Source organism: Choloepus didactylus, chromosome 21, assembly GCF_015220235.1.
Source record: "Choloepus didactylus isolate mChoDid1 chromosome 21, mChoDid1.pri, whole genome shotgun sequence".
Lineage (NCBI taxonomy): Eukaryota > Metazoa > Chordata > Mammalia > Pilosa > Megalonychidae > Choloepus > Choloepus didactylus.
This window is the reverse complement of record NC_051327.1, coordinates 12,353,898-12,376,874: the sequence shown is the minus strand read 5'-3', so window position 1 is coordinate 12,376,874 and position 22,977 is coordinate 12,353,898. Positions and strand designations below refer to the sequence as shown.

Sequence of the window (22,977 nt, the reverse complement as noted above, 5' to 3'; positions counted from 1 at the left end):
AGCACTGTTGCCCTGGGGTCTTCAGAAACATCTGCTGAGGTTTGTTTTTTGAGAGCTGATTTAGGAGGTCTGGGAGAGCCCCGGGGGTGGGGGTGGGGGTCTTGCTGGGCTGTTTAGGGGTATGTAGGAACTAGAAGGCCTCCAGTTTCCCCGTGTAGGTGTAGAAGAACAGCTTCTTTCCCTATAGTCAAGCTTTTTGCTGGCCTGTATAGAAACAGATCCTCAAGTACAATATAGAAAAGGAAGACTAAAAAAGGGGCTATCCTAAAAGAAGGGTGGAAGATTAGATTATTTGTAGAAGCAAGAAACTAAAGAGAAAGAATGTAAAATCAGGGAAATAAAATGTTTATAGGAAATGAAGGAAGACAAAATAATTGGGATATTGGATAAAGGAGACAAAAAGCTGAAACTTACAGCCTTAAAATTTAAAATTATTCAAAATAAAAGGAATGAAATTTAAGGGAAGTGGTATAAGTACATTGGTAAGAGAAGACTAATTTTTGAAAGAATAAAGAATTTTTAAAAATCAATAGTTAAGGTCATGAAAAACAAAAGTTGAAACAGGAAGGATTTTTTTAAAAAAACTAAGGAACAAATTACATTAAAAATTGAAAAAGCTAAGGGGAATCCCATTTCCTGCTTCTCTTTTCTTCAGAGCACAATTTGAAAACCTGTAGTTAAGATAATATCTGCCCTTTATGAATGAGGAAACTGACATCCAGGGTGGCACAGTTTTTAGTGTTGTTATCCCTTGACTCGTTATAACTTTTTGAGATAGGTTAGGAAGGAACGTGCATGTTCCAGTGTTACGGTTGTGGATGCGCATCCCGTGTTGTTGCTTGCTCACCAATGCCTGTTGGACAATCGTAAGGCACTAAAGCTTAAGAAGGACCCTGGGGGGTCACCATGGTGGAAGGGAGCATTTCTAGAATATAATTCACCTTCCCACACCAGCTGTTGCTCTGTCTGCTGCTTCTGCTTCCTTTAATCATTACCTGAATACCTGGATGGAAACCTTGACATTAACTCCTGCCTGGATGCTAAAAGAACTAAAAGAACCCTTTAAAATTTAGCAAAATTGTCTATGATTGTAAATGTTACTGTGAAGAGGCAGGAGGGACTCCCTTTCCCCCAGCACCCATAGTTACTTGCTTACCATATCCTATCAGTTCTGCCTTCTAAGATCTCAGCTTGTACTTCATTTTTCACAAAGTCTCCTTTGATCTCTTCTTTCTCCCAGACAAGGGGAGGTAGCCCCGTAATATGCCCTCTTGGGACTCCGTTCACCTCTTTTGTTGTACTTCACGTAATTAAAACGAATTACTGTCCGTCTTTTCCTTTTGGCCACAAGGGACATAAGGCCAGAAATCCTGTCTGTTTTGTTTGTGGCTAAATCTCTAGATCTAGCCCATAGTAAGTGCCTGATAGATACATATTGGTGGGAGCCCCAGATGAAGCTCTTCCCCTTCGTTCTGTTTGTTGCACCCTTGTTTCCTGGACTGTTGAAACAGCTCACTTCCTAGTTATACTCACTACTGCTGTAGTATTAGCTGCCCTGGATGGACTTGGCAGGTGACAACTTCTCCACAGAGAGAGCTTTGAAAGCCTGGCTCATAGTCCACGCAGTGCAGAACCATAGACAAGCACTTTTCCACTTGTTGAACTAGGACCATCATTTGTCACCATCCTTGGATATTATGAGCATGAATATTTCATTTTTTTCTAAGCCCACATTGATCTCATTTTAATCATATTTACTCATCATAAAAATTATTCTCAGAAGTCTGTATCTTTATCACTATGCAGTGTGGGTAGATCTCGGCTCCTGGGCTGTCTGGACTTTAAGATATGAGTGGGCAGGGCTGCATCTTCATGACTCTTTTTCTCCACCATGTGTTTATCTGAATGCGTGGAATGACACTTCTTCCATAAATTGAAATTTGAAAGAGCAAATGAAAAAGGATAGTAATTGAGGGGCGAAAGTTCCCCTGCGGTGTGGCCGACAGACTAATGCAACAAAGGCACATTAGCAAACCAAGAGTGCTATTTTTTCTCTCTAGGAAAGAATAATTATCGAGAATGAAAGCAACACCAGAAAAAAAAAAGTGCTAAATGTTATCAGGTGAATATCCTGTAAAGGAGACTTTTGACTTAAAAAAAAAAAAAAATATGATGAACATAACCCAGTAAAAGGTAATTAGGGGAGAGCCAGCTAGTCTCGGGAGAAAATGTATATTGACTCAGAGTTTCTCAATATGAAGGCAATTTGCATAACAATCATTACATATTGGGTTGGAGGCAGTTATTGCTCGGTGGAGTCCTTCCAGAGTAACTATTGTGCTGGATGCTGAGCCCCCTCAGAAACCTGGTTTTAAAAGGAAATTAAATGTGGGGGGTTCAGTTGCTGCAGTTGTTGGCCTTGGGAAGGGCTTAAAGGGGACATTTTTGTCATGTGAGATGTCAGGAAAATTCATGAGATGCTCACTTGGTTGTCTACTTGGAAAAGAAATTCTTCCCCCTAATGGATTCTGATAAAGATCATTTCATTTTTGCTCCCCATTAGCGATTATAGATGGGGGAGGACAGGGCAGATGCTACACTTCATCCTTAGAGAGAAACTGAGTTCTTCTACCTTTTCAAAATAAAAACACAACTGAAATGGATTTTTTTTGTCTGTAATTTATTGCATTGCAGACAATGAATTGCTGAAATGGGATGGAAAAGTTATAGTAGTTAATTATTCCTGAAAAATGGAGAATTGTTTGTGTGCATTTTCGTAACCAGAACACAAGACTGCTCCTAGTTTATTTGGCAGTAGTAACTGCATTAGGCAAGATAAATATGGTGGTTAGTTAGAGTGATAGATTGAATTGTGTGCCCCAGTTTGGACATGTTCTTGGTCTTGATCCACATCTGGTGGGTGTGGACCAGCTCTAAGTCAGATCTCTTCAAGATGTTACAGTTAAGGTGGGGCCCCACTGCATCAGGTTGGGCTTTTGTCTGGATTACTCGAGTCCTTCATAAGCAGAGTGAATCAGAAGGAGAGAAGCCACAGGCAGCTGCCAGAAGCTGAAAGTCAACAGAACCCTGAAGAGAAAGAAGCCAGGAGAGGCCTCCATGTGCATTACCAAGTGACAGAAAAGCCAAGGACCAATGGTTCCTAGCAGCCAGCCCCGGAATGCCACAGTCTTCAGGGAGAAAACGTTGCCTTGCCAATACCTTGGCTTTGAACATCTCCTAGCCTCAAAACCATTTGTCCATAATTGTTTAAGCCAACCCATTGTGTGGTATTTGTTTTAACAACTAGAAAACTGCAAACATTAGAGAACTGTGCAGAAGGAAGGAAGAGAATTAAGTGGAATGAAATCGTAGACAGACAGATGGAGGCTGGGCAGGTGGATGGGTGGATGGATGGACGGATGGATAGATGGATGGATAGATAGATGGACAGCCTTACTGATAGACTGACCAACCAACTGACCTAGATGTATGTCCAAACATAACATATATCAGAGAAAGAGGGAAAGGTCTTTTCTATACCAGTCCAGGCAGCGGCATTAGGGCCCACATTAGCTGCTCTGAGATTGATGGTCATATGATTTTGAACAAGAAGGTTTAGAAAGATGATCAAGGAGTCTTCTTATTGTACCTTTACTCTTAGCCAAACACTTGCTTGGTGTGTATTTATCATGTGAGCCCATGGTTATTATTCCTTCTTTACAGGATAAGAGACTGAAGCTCTGAGATTAAGTCCAAGGTCCTACACGGTAAATGACCAAGCACAGTCCGTGGACCCCAAGCCTTATTCTCGATACCACACTGCTTGTCAGAATGTCTGCAAGGGCAGTTGTGAGGCCTGCTGGGGGCACTGGGAGGAGTGGGCAGGGGGCAGCTGGAGTGGGGCCAGGTAAAGCAGAGACTGTCTGCTCTTGGAGAGGCTGGCCAGCCTTCCGTTCTCAACTCCTGAGGGCTTTGGGGAAGAAAGGCCCCTCCAGGGCAGGGGTAGGATTCCAAGGAAGCCATGTAGAGCAGCCAGAGCAGTGGAAGGACAGCCAGCAAGCCACACCCAAGGATAGGGCCTGAAATTGGGGCATGTGTTCTAGACCCGCCAGAAGGAAACTGGCAGCCCCAGCAGGCTGGGACTCCAGACCCTGTAAGAAACAGCTTTCAGTGGGAGCAGCCTGGGCCAGGAAAGCTGGTATCAGTTGAGGCTGTGACTAGGGAGTGCAATGGGCCTAGGCTTCTCCCAGACAGATCAGAGGAGAGCTGACTGCAGCGGAACTGTCACAGCCCTTGGGTCAGGGGGGCTTGTCTTTTTTACATAAGTTATCTTATAGAGGACAATTTGTTAAACACATACAAGTGATGCTGCCCCAGATAAAATGTCCAGGTCTTGGTTCCCCACTGGTTTGGTACCTCTCATTATAGTTCCCATGCAGGGGACTTGGAACCCCAGGGATTCCTTGGAGGATAGTTTATGAACTGCTGTACTAGATTGTGAATTGGCCCTTCCCGGCACATAGCTTAGGAATGGAGAGTGTTGGGAAGACCTAGAACCTTAAGATGGGCTTAGGACCCAAAGCTGAGATGCCTACAGCTCAGGGCTGGTTGGCACAGCATCTGACACCAGCGCAACTCAGCTTCTCAGCAGCATTTGTTAAAGAAGTGATTCCCTGACAGGATACATCACAGCTCAGAGAAAGAGATGGTACATGACAGGGAAGGGGTGGGGAGGGAGAGCAAGACAGGGTGGTTGTCGGGCAAAGTGTACGTGTAGCCTCGAGGGCAGAACTTGGGGGAGACCGGACCAGTGTTAAGTAATGTGACAAACAAGCACTGGGCAGCGAATCTGTGCCCCCGGTGGGAGGTGAGAACTGTGCAGGTAACCAGCCTTTCCACGTGTCTGCAATTGAAAGCCCAGCAGAAGCTGGAGGGAAGTCTCTCTGCCTGCCTGAGGCCCAGGAAGATGCCGTAGATCAGAACCAGAGGAAGGACAGAATGGGCCTGGCTGGGACCCTGAGCCGTGCCAGGTGGCGCTGGAATGGGCAGTTCCCTAAGACCCACTGTACACCCTGTCTTCTGTCTGCCCATAACCACCACACCTACTCCAGATCATAAACCAGAATAGTCTTGACCCATGGTTTGTTACTTCTCAGTTATTGTTCTCTCAAGTTCTGATTTTTTTTGCTTTGACTATTATTGTTATTTTTGCAACAAGGAGGATATATCTTAAGGTAAAGAGCTCCCCCAGGCCTTCTAAATGAGCACCAGGTAAGCTGGGTGGCACCTGCTGATCATCTGAAGGGGGGAAAGGCTGGTGGAGCCACCTGCATGGCCACACCTGCTTGGCTCACACCTCCCCAGTGGATATGCCTTGGCTGGGGTCGACAAGCACATGTTGGGGAGAGTGGTCTTGATGCCAAATAAAGAGCAGTGGAGACGCTCTTTCCATGTGCGTTCTCTGCAGCTCTCTTGAAATGGAAACTGACCTTTTACTATTGGGGCCTCTTAGGACACACATGCTCTGTAGGTTGTTAATCCTCCAAAGGCTTCTGGCTCTTCTCACACCAAGAACAAGATATTTAGAATGCTTTTCATAGAATATTTCTACAATTTCTGGCTGTAAAGGACATTTTCCAAGAGGTAGAGGCTAACTGGGGTTTGGGCTTGAATATGTTTTCTTTTGGTCTATTGTCTCTACTTCCATCTCTCTCTTTTTGAAATGTATACCCCAAATGTTCCAGTTGTTCACCTGGTAAGCCTGCAGCCTTGAGATTGACTGGGCAGGTCTGTTAATCAGGTGAGAGGCAGGGCTCAGTGTTTCTCCACGGAGTATTTAGCTCTAGTATGCCTGCTATTTGCTTTTTCCATCTGGGAGCTGTAACAAGGGAATAAACTAAAGTCACGTCACATGGTTAGAAGTAGGTCAAATGAATTGGAGAAGAGTGAAGATTGAGAAATCTGTTCTGGATAGATGACGCTCTGTGCTTCGGGAATCTTGGAGATACCAATAGCTCAGGAGATCTGAGGAAACAGCTTTTTGCATGTGTCCACAGACCAAATTAGGATTGATGTGCAGGAGATATAAGTGATGAGACAGGCTTTGGCTCTATTTAGAGAACATTTGAAAATGAGTCCAATGGAGTGGTTTGCTTTGGGAGATGGCGAGTGAGTTGGATTTTACCACTTGCAAATCTGGTGGATAAATCCTAAGCTGGTGTCTATGTTGCTATATCTGGGCCCACCCAGGTAAAGAATTATTTTGCCTCTTGCTTCCTTTCTTCTGGTTTTATAAGACGCCACAGTGCTCTGAGGTTTTAATCAGAGCTTGGAACCTCACAATTTCCCATTTGTAAAGGTTATGTGGAATCATAGGATCTAGGTAACAAAAGCCTTTGGAAATCTATCGATTGCGGAGATGCAGTTGTGTGATTGCACATTCTTCATTTACTGATGGATATACTTTCTTATGTCCTCATTCTGTCACATGTATTTTCAACCCTGGAGCTTCAGAGAGCGGGGCATGGAATTTGGGAGCTGGAAGGGATGTCAGACATTTATTCACACGTTTTCTCTATTTTATGACACACAAGACTGTGGAAGGGACTTGTTTAAGGCATCCCGCTGATGTGGGGCGGAGCAGACCCTAGAATCTGGGTTTCTGCACTTGTTGGCTTTATGCCGATGTTAGAACCACATCCTGAGCATGCTAAGCTTTATTTTTTTTTCTGTCAGGGTGATTTTTTTCCCCTTAATGATCCCTGTAATAAAAGCAATCCCACATTTCTCTGCTTTCCTTTATAGCACATTCCTTGGGAAAATTGCCTTTACCTGCCGTCTTTAGTTCTTTTCCTCCTTGCTCTCTTGACCCTACTTGAGATTTTGGTTTCCTGAACTTGATCCTGCAAAAGTCACCAATGCTTCAACATTACCAAATTCAATGGTCGGTTCTTGGATTCTACCATTTCCAGGTTTTCCATCTATATTTCTGGTCTTCCCTCTTAGTTTACTTCACTTGACTCTTCTCTCTGATCTTTAACTGTGGGAGTGCCCAGGGTTCAGTATCTAGATCACCTTTTCCCTCTGATTATCTGTACTCTCTTGGTGATTTCATCTAGGAACTTGTCTTTAAATCCGTTTAGGCATTGCTGACTCCCAATTTTATATCTCTCACCTTAATCTTTTCCCTCAACACCGTACCCATATGCTTGACATCTCCATTTAGATGTCTCATAGGCATCTCTAATTCAATAAGTCCCATCCAAACTCTTGATCCTGTGTCACATCCCCTTGTACCCTAAATCTTCTCTTCCTCAGCGTCTCCATCTTAGTAAGTGGCACCAACATCTAACATTCTTCGTTGCTGAGCGCAAAGAATGTAAATGTGAGTTATCGGTGAAGGCTCTTTCTCACATATCTTTGGATAAGCTGAGATTTGGCCAATCTGGGCTGGGTTCTGGTGGGCTTGGTTCTCAGCCATGGGTTCAGTCCAGCTCTTCCATGTCCCTCTTATCCTCCTTGGTCCAGTGGGTCTCCCAAAGCGTGTTCTCGTGGTGACAGCAGGATCAAGGGGCCAAAACCAACCATGCAAGCACTTTTCAAGCCTGTTCATGACCTCCACTGACATCCTGTTGCCCAAAGCAATTGTCATGGCCAAGCCAAAAGTCAAGAAGTGGGGGAGTACACTCTTCCCAGCAAAATGGTCAGGCCCAACATTCATGGAGAGTGGAACTGTACTCTTCCAAGGGATATAGATGGCGGAGATTTGCTGAACACAAATCCAATCTACCACATAGGAAAAGTGCCTAAGGGAGGAAATTTACTTACAAGTAAATGGCATCTTGTCAACAGGGTCTTTTTATGGGGAGCTTGGTGGGTGTTTTTTTAAACTGATGGTGCTTCTGAATAGCTCTTTGGGAGAAGATAGTTTATTATTTTCCAGGTTCTAATAATTGATCAGGGGTGGTGGTGGTGGTGTATGTGTGTGTGTGTGTGTGTGTGTGTGTGTGTGATGCATGTTGAAGGGAGGTGTGTGTGTGAGAGAAGTACCAGAATTTTCCAAGGGTGGTTCATTTTTAATTTGTCTTCGTCATCCCTCCCTTGATTTCTTAATTTATCCTTTATGGTAGGGAAGTGGTCACTCAAAATCTGTGCATCTGTACACATGATATTAAAAAACAATCTTCTTTTTGCAGAATTGGTGCAGGTTAGTGTCCTCCTTGCATCTTCCATTTTAACCTTTATTAGGAATAAAATCCTAGAAGCTGGGGTTTGTGCATGGGAACAGGAGAAATAGGAATTTCTTCCAAATGCTGTTGGGACTGGCAGGTGCTGAGTGAATGCTGCGGTGGCCTGGGTTGCAGTGTCAGAGCATGCATTTGATGTCAGCAAATTTCTTACGTCGTGGCAAGGGGCTTTCTTCAATTCATCATATTTCCCACCCATCCCTCGGTCAGCTTTTTTTCCCCTTGTACAGTTTTATAAGTGATGTGAGGCTAAGTGACACAATTAACCTGTGCAGTGAGCGTCTTCCATCTGTCTGCTCCAAGCAAGTCCTGCCGACTGCCGAACTCTTCTTTGTTTTATTAGAAATATTTTTTTTCACTTACCCACCCTGGTATATGCATCAGCCCAGGCTGGGGCCAAGCCAGGACGTGTGTTTATCATCTCCACTCACAGGGGGATGTTTGTGCCAATGTTTATTTGGCCCCCATAGCAAGAGTCAGGCCTTTAAATCCTCTTCATCAAAGTGGCATGAAAACTTAGTGTGTTTCCTTAAGGTCTGCCTGGAGGTGGGATAAAAGAGGACTGAAATATGGAGACTTGGGTTCTCAATCCAGCTCTGACCACCTTCAGTGATCTTAGAAATCTTGCCTGTCCTTGTTGGGCCTCATTTTTCTTACCTGCCAAATGGGAACGGGGCTGTTCTGAGGATCAAATTAAATAATCTTTTTTGAAAGACTCCAGGAAGTATGAAGGTCCTAATACCTATAAGATGTGTCATTTTGAAAAAATATGCAGTTTGAATACTTAGGGATATTTTGTTCCAAAGACACGTCAGGCACATAACAATGACTCATCTCTTCCAACTACAAATGCTGCGTGAACAGTTTGGTTAATGGACAAAAATGCATCGCCAGGGTTCAGGCTCTAGGGGATATTGCGTCTGCAGAGACCTAGTAGTTACTTTGTGTTCTAGGACAAAATCCAGCTGGGGATGAGTGGATGACCATGGATAGGTTGAAAACATTTTCTTATTAAGACGGTTGAAGGAGCAGATATGTTTAACCTGGAAAAAAAGATGATATGAGGATAGGTCATGTTACGTCTCTGAACGTTTGAAAATTGCATGAACGTGTTATTATATGCAAGACAAATGTGGGAAATCAAAGGAGGACCATGGAGTGGAAGAAACTGAGTGACAGTTTGTTGAAATTTTATCAGTTTGAGCTGTAAGCCAGAATATACCACCCTGCAAGGTGGTGAGCTCTTTATTCCTGGAGGAATACAACATAAACTGGGTGGCCATCTCTCACGAATTCCTGCACTGACAGGAGCTGGGGCCAGTTCATCTCTCATTCCTCCCGATTTAAGATTCTAAGTTGACCTCAGGTGTACTGTTGTCCTTATGCATAGAAGACATTTTAGTAAGTTCTCTTTCACCAAGTAGCAACTGATGACTTCATTTAAGATATTAAAACTAACATAACCTTTAGACATAACGTCCGGGAAGTGCTGAAGACACAGGGCAGAAAAATGTCAAAATCATCATAATAATTCAAATGTCAACAAATGTCAAGATCATCATCATAATATATTAACTGGGAAATCAATAATGATTTGACATGAGTTCATGAAGCTATTCGTACCAATTTCTGACATGTCATCAGGATATTTCTGAATCAACACTAGAGTATGGTACTGCATTTGGCCAGCTCAGCTTATTGTGCACTCATTCACTTATTCAGTCATTTATTTTGTTCCTTCGTTTGTTCATTCATTCATTCATTCATGTGTACAGCATTTATGAGATGTCAGACCAGTGTGCTAAGCACTGGGGAGACAAAGATGTCCTCCTGCTCTCAAAGGCAAGTGTTCTGCTGAGTCAAATGGTTGAGGGTGCATAGGATGATATGAGCAAGGCTGTGGCTGGGATTTCCACTGAGGAGCAGCATTTGATTTTCTGGGTTTGGTGAGGTTCAGAAAAGGTTTGCAGGGTCTTATTGCATAGCAAAGATGAATGACAAAGGCACTAAGGGGCAGCTGCCTTTTAGAAGAATTGGAAGAGCTTTGGCATAGCCCAGACAAAGGATGCAGCCGAGAGGGTGAAGTGGTAGGTGAGGCTGGGCAGGGAGTTAGTGTAGGAGCAGCTTTGTCTATTAAATGAAATTAAAAAAAATTTTTTTCTGTGGATGGTAGGGAGGCACTAATGAATTCTAAGTAATGATTAGATTTGTGTTTCAGAAAGCTCTGTCTGGAGACAGTGTTAGGAGTTCACTGCGATAACCCAAGGAAGAAATCACTTGAACTTGAATCTGGGTGGTGGCAGAAGTGATGCAGAGGAGGAAACAGAGTCAAGAATATGTAAGGGTTAGCACCAAGAGCATTTAATTAATGAATTTAAAAACGTATGTGTAAATATATGTGATATATACAAATATATAAGAATTAAACGAATTAAAATATATATTTCATACATACACATGTATGTGTATCTGTGTGTGTGTATATATATATGATTAAAATAAATTTTATAATAAAGTGCTTAGTGTAGTGCTTTGTATCTAGCAAACATTTTTCAATTGAACTAATTAGCATCCTTGTCCAAAATGGAGATGTTCTCTTTTTAGGGCAATATTTTCTGACTAGTTTTTCTGTTCCATTGATCTTCCTATCAGTTTTTGTCCCATTAATTATTAGAGTTTTTCTGTGTGCTTTAATAGCTGATAGGATACATCCCCTTCACTGCTTTGCCTCACAGTTTTCTCAGGTGTGTTCCCTAATTACCTTTACTCTCTTGCTGACTCCCTGAGTGGTGGCACCTCACTTTCCCAGAAATAGATGGAAGTTTCTCAGGAATAAATCTGAAGTGATTGTGCATTATTAAATTTATGGCTGTGACTTCCCGACTTTAAGTTTTCTCCAACTTCAAAATATTTTAGCCTCATCTTGGGACCTCCCTGGGACCCTGTGACCTTCAGGAAGAAAAGGCCTCCTCTGCAGGGTCCCCTAACACATCCTGCCAGCTGAGGGCAGGTGTTGTGACACGCCTGGCTCTTCTTTGGCTAGGGGAGTTCATGCGTGTGTGTGCACGCGCACGTGAGTTTTTTTCTCGAAGCTGAAGGGATGATGAGATGCCACATTGCCTTTTGCTTCAGTCTCTAGCTATTCTGGAGTTTGTGTGTCTGCTGGGAGTACTCTCCCTATTTCTGAAAGAATAATGTTGGGTATCTGTACAATCATAAGTTTAAACTGTAATCCTGGAGAAAATTATGTCCTTCCTTGAACGGAGGCAGCTCGGAGTTGATTTACGACCTCGGTTCTTTACTTTTCCCAGCATTAAAGAGCCTTTGTAGCTTGGACTGAGCCTAAGACAGACATGGGCAGTGATTTACTCTTGCTGAGCAGTTACTGAGCATGTAAATCCCAGAGGATTCCTGGACTCCATGTGAGATAGAAGGAACTTCTCCATTATCCACGTGAAATGTCGTGCAAAAATTAGTTGTTGACTTGGCCGTATTAATAGGGAATTACTAAAATTTCAAAAGTGGACATTATTTTTTATTACTTAATGCTTGGGAAACTGCATGAATATTTGAGAAGAAAATAGTCTAGAGTCTCACCTTCCAGCATTTATGTACAATTTCCTCTCAATCATCATGCCACGTTAATTATTACCACTTTATTCTCTCATTTAATATTGGATAGGGCATGCACACCTCCCCTTTTTCTTATTTTAGAAAAATTTCTAAGTTTTCTTTGCCTTTATGTTCTTCCTGGTTAATTTTAGAGCCTTTTGCCTTGTTCCAGGAAAAAAAAAAATCCCATTTGGAATTTTTAAAAACTATAATAAGGAGAAGTTGTAAATTCATAACATTTCCAACTTCCAATTCACAAACCTGTCTCCCTCTGTGAATTTATGTATGTTTTAAAATTCCTTTTATAGGATAAATTTTATAATTTTAGAGTTTTATATTTTCCTTCATATTGTTTAATGTTATTTCTAGATATACTAAAATGTTTGTTGCTTTTCTAAAATTGTTTCACATTACTCTAATTTGTTTTTGCCAAAATACAAAACACGATTAACGCAAGTCCTTTACCTTGCTCCAGCCCAGACATCGTGACCTGAAGATGGCCTTACCTCCTTCCCTATTTCTTTACCACACTGAAAACACTTACTTCACTGACATGGCTGTCCCAAGGGTCACCAGAGCCCTTTTCACTGCCAAATAAAATGCCAAAACAAGCTTTTTCAGGCTTGATTTCTCTTTGTGACATTCGTCAGCTCAGACTGTCTTCTTTGTGAATATAAATATACTCCAGTATTTAGTCTTAATCCCTCTTCTCCTATTAGCTGTTTTTTTTCATGGAGATTTGATTTTTTTTCTCAGTTATCAACCATGCCTTTTATAATAGATGACTCAGAGTTGAATCTCCAGATCTGCTCTCCATTCATCTGTACACTCAACAAGCTTAAAGAGTTGTCTGTGTGTCCGGCCCTGCGAGTGACCACATCCCTGCCTTTCAGGAGAGAATCTAGACATTTAACTTAGGATAAATTTCTAACAATGACGGGAACCGAGCAGGAAAGAGATGGCACTCTCAAGGGGGTGACCAAAGAGAGTTTAACAAAATCACTTTTTACAAAGTTTTGCGCTGAGGTAAGGGACACCCGTCAAGGAATGATAAAGGATGGTGAAATTCCCAGGGGTTAGCAACGGGGGAGAAGCGGCTGCCTTCCCAGGGCCCGAAGTGGCCAGAGGACGGATCAGTTAACTGATGGCAGAGGTAAATGAAACCCTAGGGGAGGCTTCTGGGTCCCCACTGTAGCCTTCAGGAGAACACGTGTGCTGCCACCACACCACAGTCCAATGGGACGGGCCCCTGGGGAATGAATAGCACATCTCTCACTTCCCATTGATCAGTCTCCTCAAGGTGCCCCCTATTAGTTGAACCCGACCTAAAGCCAGAAGACAAAGAAACCCTCGATGCAGCCCAGACAAGTCAGTCTCCCAGGACACACCGCGAGTTGAAAAAGGACAGAGAGTAGCCTGGAGAGAAAACGAAGAATATTCAGTGTAGGTGCTATGGGATGACTGACCTCCGGAGATCTGATTTCCCTCCCTTTGTCTTCCATTTCTTGCCTGATAGCACCACTTGGCTATGCTGTCTTCAGCTCACACAACTCAGGAGGCAGCAACTGAAGGAGGAGAAAGGGATAATTAGGCCCCCCAGGCCTACTGCCAAGCAGCCACCCCATTCTCTTCCCTCTCTCCCTCTTTGCTGCTTCTTTCTTTTACCAGTTTGTGACTTTCATGCCTACAGCTTCGTATTGGTCTGCAGAGGATACCAAAAGCAAGGGGCACTTTCAGAAAAGAAGGTTCCCTGGTGCATGGGGTCATCCCATCTTGCTCCAGTGGCAACTTTTCCCCACTAAGCTAAGTCCAACTTGAGCCTTGCTGGGGACCTGAATGCTTATGTGTCTTTGCCAACAGTTTCTGAGGCCCGCTAAGTAAGCACATTAAAATGCCAGTGAAAATTTTTGCTGTTTTGCTAAACCTTTCTGGCAGATTAAATTGGGGGGAAAATGGGAGCACATGGACCACAAAATGTATAATTCATAGTTGTCACATAGTGCTGAGAGGAACAATCTTTCCTGAGACTCCTAAGTGGGTGCCTTTCATAATGGAATAAATAATACTGTGGAGAAGAAACATCTCCTTGGGAACTGTCTTTCCCTGTGAGTCCTTGGTAATATTACCATGCATTCCTATTCTAATTTCTGGGTTCTTTTAAAATTGGTTCCCTCCCTGACTGCTTTGGCTGCACTAGAAAGGCCGCCATGGGGCTGGGTGCTGGACAAACACAGCTGAAGTATATTTTATCTCTGAGGTGGAATTTAATGACTTGGGATTAGAAGCTATTTAGACTGGACAAAAGAAATGCTGTATCATGAAGGGGGATGTGCCCATTTCGGTGTATGATGTCTCCCAAAACTCCATGTTCTTTGATGCACTCTTGAGTGGGCAGACATATTAGTGTTGATTAAATTGGAACCTTTGGATTAGGTTGTTTCCATGGAGATGTGACCCACCCAACTGTAGGTGATGACTCTGATTGGATAATTTCCATGGAAGTGTGGCCCCGCCCATTCAGCATGGGCCTTGAAAAGTTCACTGGTGCCCTATATAAGCTCAGAGAGAAGGAGCTTACTGCTAGCTGCAGTTGAGAGACACATTTTGAAGATGGCCGTTGGAAGCTGACACTGACGTTTTGGGGAACACCATTTTGAAATGCAACCTGGGAGCAAGGAGACACCAGCCATGTGCCTTCCCAGCTAACAGAGGTTTTCCAGGTGCCAGTCGCCTTTCTCCAGTGAAGGTACCCGATTGTTGATGACTTACCTTGGACACTTTGTGGCCTTAAGACCGTAACTGTGTAACCAAATGAACCCCCTTTATAAAAGTCAATCCATTTTTGTTGTTTTGCAAAACGGCAGCATTAGCAAACCAGAACAGGGGAAAACAAAGACTTGCTAAGCAAACCTCATGGTTGAAATAAGAGGAAGAATCAGATGTGTTCCACGGAAGCTGCTGAGTTAAGTTGAAAGCCATTCTGCCCCATTCCAGGGGAGTCTCCTTCCCTGATCCTTAGGCTCCATGCTGGACAGAAAACCACAGAGGCCAAGTTTGTGGAAAAGACAGCATGTGCAGGGAAAGAAAAAGGGAAGATCCAGGGTGACAAAAAGGTGTATATTGGGTTGCGGGGGACACTGTTCGTAGTCTGTCTTCTTTTAAAAATTATGAAATATTTCATATATTGTATATATCACATGTAAGTCAGATATAAGGAATAATTATATAACAGATACTGGGTGTCTCTACCCCTAACTTTACAGTAGAGCAGTACAGATTCCTTTGAGGTCCTTATATCTCTGCACTATACATTGTTTGGTTTTTTGAAACTTTGTATAGATGGTATTATGCTTATATGCAATTCTATGTTTGCTTTTTAATTTACATTAAGTCTATGAGATTCATCAATTTGGCATATGTGGCTGCAGTTGATTCATTTTCATTGCTCTCTAGTATTTCTTCTTATGAATCAATACTGGGTTCTTCCTACCTACAAAATTTTCTGGACAGTGATTTAAAACAGGAGTAGTGGAAAGGGTGTGTGTGTGTGTGTGTGTGTGTGTGTGTGTGTGTGTGTGTATGTGTGTGAGTTGGGGAATGTCTTATTCTTTCTCCATTACTTTTAGAAGGGCATATAATTAATCCCTCTGAGCCTCTGTTTCTTCATCTCTAAAGTGAGAATGGTAATATCTACCCTACCTGTCTAATGGAAAATGAATACAAAACATTTTAAAAAATTTACATGATTAATGATATCAATAGGTAGAGAGGGGACAAGTAGATTTATGAAGACAAAGAGGAGGCTTAACCACTTTGTTCTTGAAATGTTGTCTCCTTTCCTTAAGTCTCATCTCCTTGAGGTCTTGAGCTCCAAATATAGCTTATGTGAGAGGAATGCGTATAGATCAGAGAAGAAATTTTCGAGTATGTAGTTCCGGCTCTAGATACAAGAGTAAGTGTTATCAGAGGACACTTTCTGAGCATCGTTTGTTTGTCTTCTTCTTACCCATCGACATACTCTCCCTGGACAATCTGTCATGGCTACAGCTCCCTCTGTGCTGAGAGCCAACAGTTTCATATCTCGGACCTCCTCTGCCATCTGAACTTCCATTCTCCTGGGTTTCAGCTCCGCACTGGATGTCTGATTATATCTGAATGCTCCATGGGTGCCTCATATGCCACATGTATAAAATAAAACTCTTCTTCATCTCCTCGGACTCTTCTGGATGCCCTTTCCAGTCCTCACACTGGAAACCTCAGCCTCACTCAATTCTTCTGTTTCTCTCTGTTCCAGTTTGCTAAAGCTGCCAGAATGCAATATACCAGAAATGGGTCGGCTTTCAACAATGGGGATTTATTAGGTTACAAGTTACAATTCTAAGGCTGTGAAAATGTCCAAATTAAGGCATCAACAAGCGGATACCTTCTCAGAAGAGAGGCTGCTAACATCTGGGGCCCCTTCGTCAGATAGCAAGGCACATGGCTGGTGTCTGCTGGTCCTTCTCTCCTGGGTTTCATTGCTTTTAGCTTCTTATTTCAGTGGCCTCCTCACTGAGTGTCTGTGGTTTCTCTCTTAGCATCTGTGGGGCATATCTCTGTCTGAGCTCTCCCATTTTGTCTGTCTTGTATCCTTTCATAAAGGACTCCAGTAAAGGATTAAGACCCTCCTTGAATTGGGTGGGTCACACCTCAATTGAAACAACCGAATCAAAAAGTCCCACCCACAATAGGTCTCCACCCACAGGGTTGGGTTAAAAGAACAGGGCCTTTTCTGGGGTACTTAACAGCTCCAAACTACCACTCTCCCTCAATATTTGTCTGTCTCCCACACTTTGCCTCTGAGATGCCAAATATTTCTCAGATCCTTCCCCTACCTTATCTTGCTTGGCCTGCTGCCTGGGGCCCTGTAACTGCTCTTATATTTGTCACAGAACCCAGCATCTACCCTCCTTTACCAGATGCACAATCTTAGAAAAGAGACTACATTCTCAGACTCAGTTTCCTCATTTGTACAGTAGAGACTGCAATACTTTCCTCATGGGATTGTCAGGGGGTTAGATGAAACAATTATAGAATATATGTGAAGCACTCAGCAAATGCTCTAAACGGTGGCTGTCACTATCGTGAGTGCCTGGAGTCCTTGTGCTCGCCAGCCTCTAGGTGAAATTTATGAGTCGTGCCTCAGATCTCCTTACTTTCCCTCTCCACACCTTAGGCACCTTGTCACTTGGGGTTAAAAAGCCAAACTCAAGGGAACCAGGACCACAATCTAATTTTTGTGGGCCCTGGGCATTTTTATCTTCATGGACTCCTTCCTTCAAAGAATGTAATATTTAAATTCAAGAAAATAAATTTTATGACTGTGCTGTTCTGATTTTAAGAGAAATGTAAACCTTTTTCTGAGCTCCTACAAGTATCATGGGCCCAGGTATTGTGCCTACTGGGGTGAATGGACAAGTCCTTCCTGAAGAGAACATGTGCCTGCTCCTTCTTTGTTTTGGTCCAAGCTTGATGGAAGTTGCCCCCTCCCCTCTTGCCCTTCCCCTCCCCTTCCCTGCCCTCTCCTTTCTCCTCCCTTTTCCTTTCCTTCCTTTCATGGTATTTTCTAGAACTTTAGTTTTACTTTGTTTTTATCTCATTCAAATTATCATGGTTATTTGTTATGCATGTTATACTTGGACATACTGACCTTTTTTCCATTGTTCCTTGGCTCTCACTTCTTTCTTCTGGCTTTGGTTTCCTTTGTTCAGCAATATAATCTTCACTTACTTTCTCTGTGAGTGATAAATAATCTTAGTGTTTTTTGCTTCATCTTGTTTTCGTCTGAGATATTTTTTATTGCACCTTCACCCTTGAATAATAGTTTAGCTTTGTGTAAAATTCTAGGTATATGGTTATTTCACCTCAGCAGTTTTGAAGATAAAGTGCCGTTTTATTGAGCTTGTATTGTTGAGGTTGAGAAGTCTGCTTTATTCTGTTTGTCCCTCTTTTGTACTTAAAACTTTTCTCTGTGGTTGCTTTTTAGGATTTTATGTTTGTCTTTGGTATTCTGCCATTTGACTACCATTGTATCTACTTGTAATTTTATTTTTATTTATTCTTGGGACTTATACTTTGTTAATCTGAGAGTTCTTATCTTTCACCTGAAATAGTACTAGCCATTATCTTTTAAATATTTCTGCTCTCCCATTCACCTAATTGTTTGCTGGAATTCTTTTTATATGTATGTTGGACCATTTCATTCTCTCCCAGCCTCTTTTTCATGTTTTCATTTTAAAATTATTTTTATGTTACATATTCATTTCTGTTCTAATTTATTAATTCTCTATTCAGCTGTTTAATATTCTTTTTAATGTGTTAAGTTTTTCATTCAATGACAACATTTTTCTTTCATAGAAATTTTTATTTTCTTAATGGTATTCAGATCTGCTTGTTTTTACTTCATAATGCCTTATTCTAATTTGGGCTTTGAGTCCTTTTAAGCCATTATTATTTTATTATCTTATTTATTATTTTATTATCTTGAATTGTTAGGGTGTGCAAAGTTCCGTTTATGATGTCTGCTGGTTTTGTTTGTGGTGGATTGTTTGAACACGGCTTTTGTAATTTTTTTCCAAGTAAATTCTTCGGCAGGGCTTTATCTTTTGTAATCCTGTGTGACTGGGTTGGGAGTGCTGTCCAGAACAATTTTAAGTTTGAGTTCTGCAGCTGCTCTAGGAGTATCACCAGTTCCAAACAAATTTTTATATTTTTTACTGCCTGGAATATTTCTTGAAGAGCTTACAGTTTAAAATGACAAAACTTTGACCTCTGAGGGTAGTATAAATTTAGATTACCAAGCACTGTGTAGGTGCAGCTTTTGGGTGAGAATTTCTCAGTGAACTTTCTTCTCTACTCCAAGCTCATTCAAAGATGATAGTCCTTATTCTCTCATTATTTAAAAAAGATAACCCAAACTTTCTTTTTTTAATGCAATTTTATGAAATATATTCACATACCATACAGTCATCCAAAGTGTACAACAGTTGTTCACAGTATCATCATATAGTTGTACATTCATCACCGCAATCAATTTTTGAACATTTTCATTACTCCAAAAATATAAAAATAAAAATGAGAATAAAAATAAAAGTAAAAAGAATACCCAAAATATCCCATACTCTTTCCCCCCCTCCCTATTATTTATTTACTTTTTCTCCCCATTTTTCTACTAAGTTGTCCATACACTGGGTAAAGGGAGTGTGGGCTATAAGGTTTTCACCATAATACATTCATACCATATAAGCTATGTACTCTTCAGGCATCAGAAATACTGGATTGCAGTTCAACAGTTTTAGATATTTCCTTCTAGCTATTCTAATAAACTAAAAACTGAAAAGGGATATCTATATAATGCATAAGAGTTACCTTCAGAATGACCTCTCAACTCCATTTGGAATCTCTCAGCCAGTGAAACTTTATTTTGTTTCATTTCTCTTCCCCCTTTTGGTCAAGAAGGCTTTCTCAATCCCATGATGCCAGGTCCAGGCTCATCCCCGGGAGTCATGTTCCATGTTGCCAGGGAGATTTACACCCCTGGGAGTCATGTCCCACATATGAGGGAGGACAGTGAGTTAACCTGCAAAATTGGCTTAGAGAGAGAGGCCATGTCGGAGAAATCAAAGAGGTTCTCTGGGGGTGACTCAGGCACAATTATAAGTAGGCTTAGCCTCTCCTTTGCAGTAACAAGCTTCATAAGGGCAAGCTCCAAGATTGAAGTCTTGGCCTACTAAACTGGTAGTCTCTAGTGCTTGCGAGAAATTAGGAATTCCCCAGGTGGGGAAATTTAATATTTCTACATTTTCCCCCAGTCACTCAAGGGGGCATTGGATATACTTTGTATTCTCTGTCCAGATTGCTCAGGAATATATTGGGGCTTCACACTAACCTGTACAAACCAACCGATCTCATTCCCTATTCAAATTTCCACGTAATTACGATGTTGAGTAAACTGACCATACTGACATGTATCGGTCTGTCATTTTTTATATTACCAAATAATATTCTGTTCTGTGGATATACCACATTTTGTTTATTCATTCATCATTTGAAGGACATTTAGCTAATATGAATAATGGCTGCTATGAACATCTGTGTACAAAGTTTTTGGGTGGACATATGTTTTCACTTCTCTTGGGTATTATACCTAGGAGTGGGATTGCTGGGCTGTGTGTTGACCGTGTTTAGAATTTTGAAGAATTGGCAAAATATTTTCTAAAGTGACTGTACCATTTTACATTCCTACTAGGAATATTCTATCACCAGGGGTTTTAAAAGCAAGCAGAAGTGTTTGGAAAACCGACACAGGGAAGATTCCTTGTGGATCTTTCAGTGTGGTAAAGGTGATGCTTTTGGAATAGTCATTACACGTTAATGTGAAATGAGAGATTAAAGACAAGGAATCAGGCAGGAAGTGATGGTGGAATCTAATTTTGTCAGTTGACGGGGGCCTCTGTGGGGTTAGTGGCAGGGAGGAAATGATGCCAGGGCTCCTGAGGGGCGTATTGGACACGAAATGATTCTCAGGCAGAAAAATGATGTTCACCTGAGACCGACTCTGAGCTGCTCGCTCAACCTTTACTTTTTTTGATCTTCATATTACAGAGAGTAATTCTGTTTTCAGAGAAGGAGGAAAGGGAACGAGTCTTGCCACTATTTGATGGAGAACGAGCTTGTGACCAGAGCAGATGTGTTGACCTTTGACTCTCCTAAAGATGCATTGACCTTTGACTCTCCTAGATACGCGTTGACCTTTGACCCTCCTAGAAATGCCTTGCTGGGAGGTTTGGTTGCTCCTATGCCTGTAGGCTGCCCCACTAGGAAAACGGAGGGAGCTTGTTTACCTCTCTGGGCCACGCTTTTCCTATCAGAAATGAGACTTTTGTAGGTAAGGTGTCACACTCGTGTGTGTGTGTGTTTGTGTGCATGCCACAAACAGAGTGTGTGCATGTATGCACGACTGAGTGTCTGTACAGTAAGCAGCTCAAGCATTTGAAATAGCATAAGGGAATGAGAGTCTTAACAAAAGTTTTCTAGCCAAGCAGTAAAACCTCCCATAACTCTAGGATTTAAAAATTGCCCATGTAGGTGTTTATCGCATAATGGAGCAATAGGTATAAAGCTGCCACCATCCTGGGAACTTGCAATTGCTCAATGAAGCTTGTTACAGAGGCATCCTACTCTACTTGGCATGTTTATCATCCTTATGAGCCTTGTCCTCTGTGATTTATGCTCAAACATTTTGTATTTTCTTTTGCCGTTTAGGTGAAATTTAAATAAAACCATTAAGTAAAGAGCTGTGTCAGACTGTTGTGCACTATAAACTCATGATAAATCAGTATGTAGTTCTCTTTTCAAATGAAGCAAAAACACCTTTAGTTGGGCTTGTCCCTGTTACTTGCTGTTTTTATTCTGCCTTGAACCGGGGCTCCTCTTGGCATGTATAATCTTGCTGTAAGTGGCCCTTGGGGAAAGGAAAACAGGTATGAAACATAGCCCCAGTTCTGTCCCATTTTGTGTATCCTCCTTGGTCCACATTTCTCTCAGTTTAGGCAGTCTCTCGCTTTTATAGAGCCTGTCCTGCCCCAGTTCCCAAAAAGAGGGAGAGGATCCTCACTGGTAATCACACTTAAACTCCAGAACTCACAGTTGCCTTGACCTAACTCTCAAAGTAAATGTTTTCAGGGCATAGATCTGGAATTGATAAATGGAGAACATAATTTTTTTTCTGGTACAGATAACGCTGACATTTCCATGGAAGCTGTGTCTGAGATTGAAGTGACATAAGTGACATGACATGAAGTGACATCAAGTTTCAAATCATTCTTCTTTCCTCTCATTTTCTAGGTTTATCCAAATCCCTCGGGCTCATTGAAGGTTATGGTGGGCGGGGCAAAGGGGGCCTCCCGGCTACCCTTTCCCCAGCTGAAGAGGAAAAAGCCAAGGGACCCCATGAGAAGTATGGCTACAATTCCTACCTCAGTGAAAAAATTTCACTGGATCGTTCCATTCCGGATTATCGTCCCACCAAGTAAGTTCTGATTAAATCATTCAGAGGATCTTGCTCAGTCATTCCATGTCATAGATCCCAAGCCAGTGACATTCTCTCATGCTTCTCATAACTAGCAGGGGAGCCTTGTGTCTCACTCAATCTCTTCCATGCAATAGACTATATGATAGATGGCTGTTGATTATGAAATATAGCTAAATGAAAACTTTTAATTTTTTATAAAAGCAATTTGGAAACATTTAGAAAAGTCCTCAATACAAAAGTCTTTTAAATTAAAAAAAAAAAACATCCATGAACTCATTACCTAGCGATGACTGTAGAAGTTTCGGTGTATTGTCATCTATTTTTTATATGAATTATGAGCATATGATATATTGTTTATCCCTTCTACATTTATCATGATATCAAGATGTTTTCTGATGTTATTAATAATGATAATTTCCATTGTTGGAAATTTAGGTTATTTCCAATTTTTAATTATTATAAGTAATACTTTGAAAAATATCTTGCCACTCAAATCTTCACGTGTATGCCTTTGACTTTTATTTTCTGAATGTATACTTCTAAAGGTATAATTCTTAGAACAGAGAGTAGGAATATTTTTGGAGGCTCTTGATACATATTGTAGTATTTTCTCTTTTCCTCCAGGAAGTTTGTCTGATTTCTACTCTTAGTAGAATTTTGCTAGACCTTTGCCAATATTAGGTACCAGCATTTAAATTATCTTTGCCACATTGATAGGTGACAAAGAACATCACATTATGGTTTCAATTTATATTTTCTCAGTTGAGGTCCTTCCCTTTTCAAAGGTTTGGTGATATCTTGGTTGGCTTGTGAAGGGTCCTTGTTCTATGCTCTCAGATTTAAGAATGGTTTATTTTTTCCTTGTGAAATAGAGGTTGATCAAAGATTTAAGATGCTGGAGGACAAACCACTATTTTCTAGGCAGGACTAGAAAGAAGCCTTGGCTCAAAAAGATTCCTCATTTTCTGTTAGATTTGTAGGATCTCTCTTTTTCCATTTAGAGTGTGTCTTTGCTTGGGGTAGATTATTTGTTTTTCAAATGGATTT

General features: G+C 41.6%; 1 protein-coding gene across 2 annotated transcripts in view; it reads left to right on the top strand.

The window, feature by feature from the left end:
- The window catches only part of GALNT17 (polypeptide N-acetylgalactosaminyltransferase 17), a 442,768-nt gene that overhangs the window by 131,561 nt on the left and 288,230 nt on the right, over positions 1–22,977 (top strand). For both annotated transcript variants that reach the window (XM_037814335.1, XM_037814336.1), the window contains exon 2: positions 21,744–21,927. In XM_037814335.1, coding sequence (XP_037670263.1) covers positions 21,744–21,927 — 184 coding nt within the window. The remainder of the gene's footprint in view (positions 1–21,743; positions 21,928–22,977) is intronic.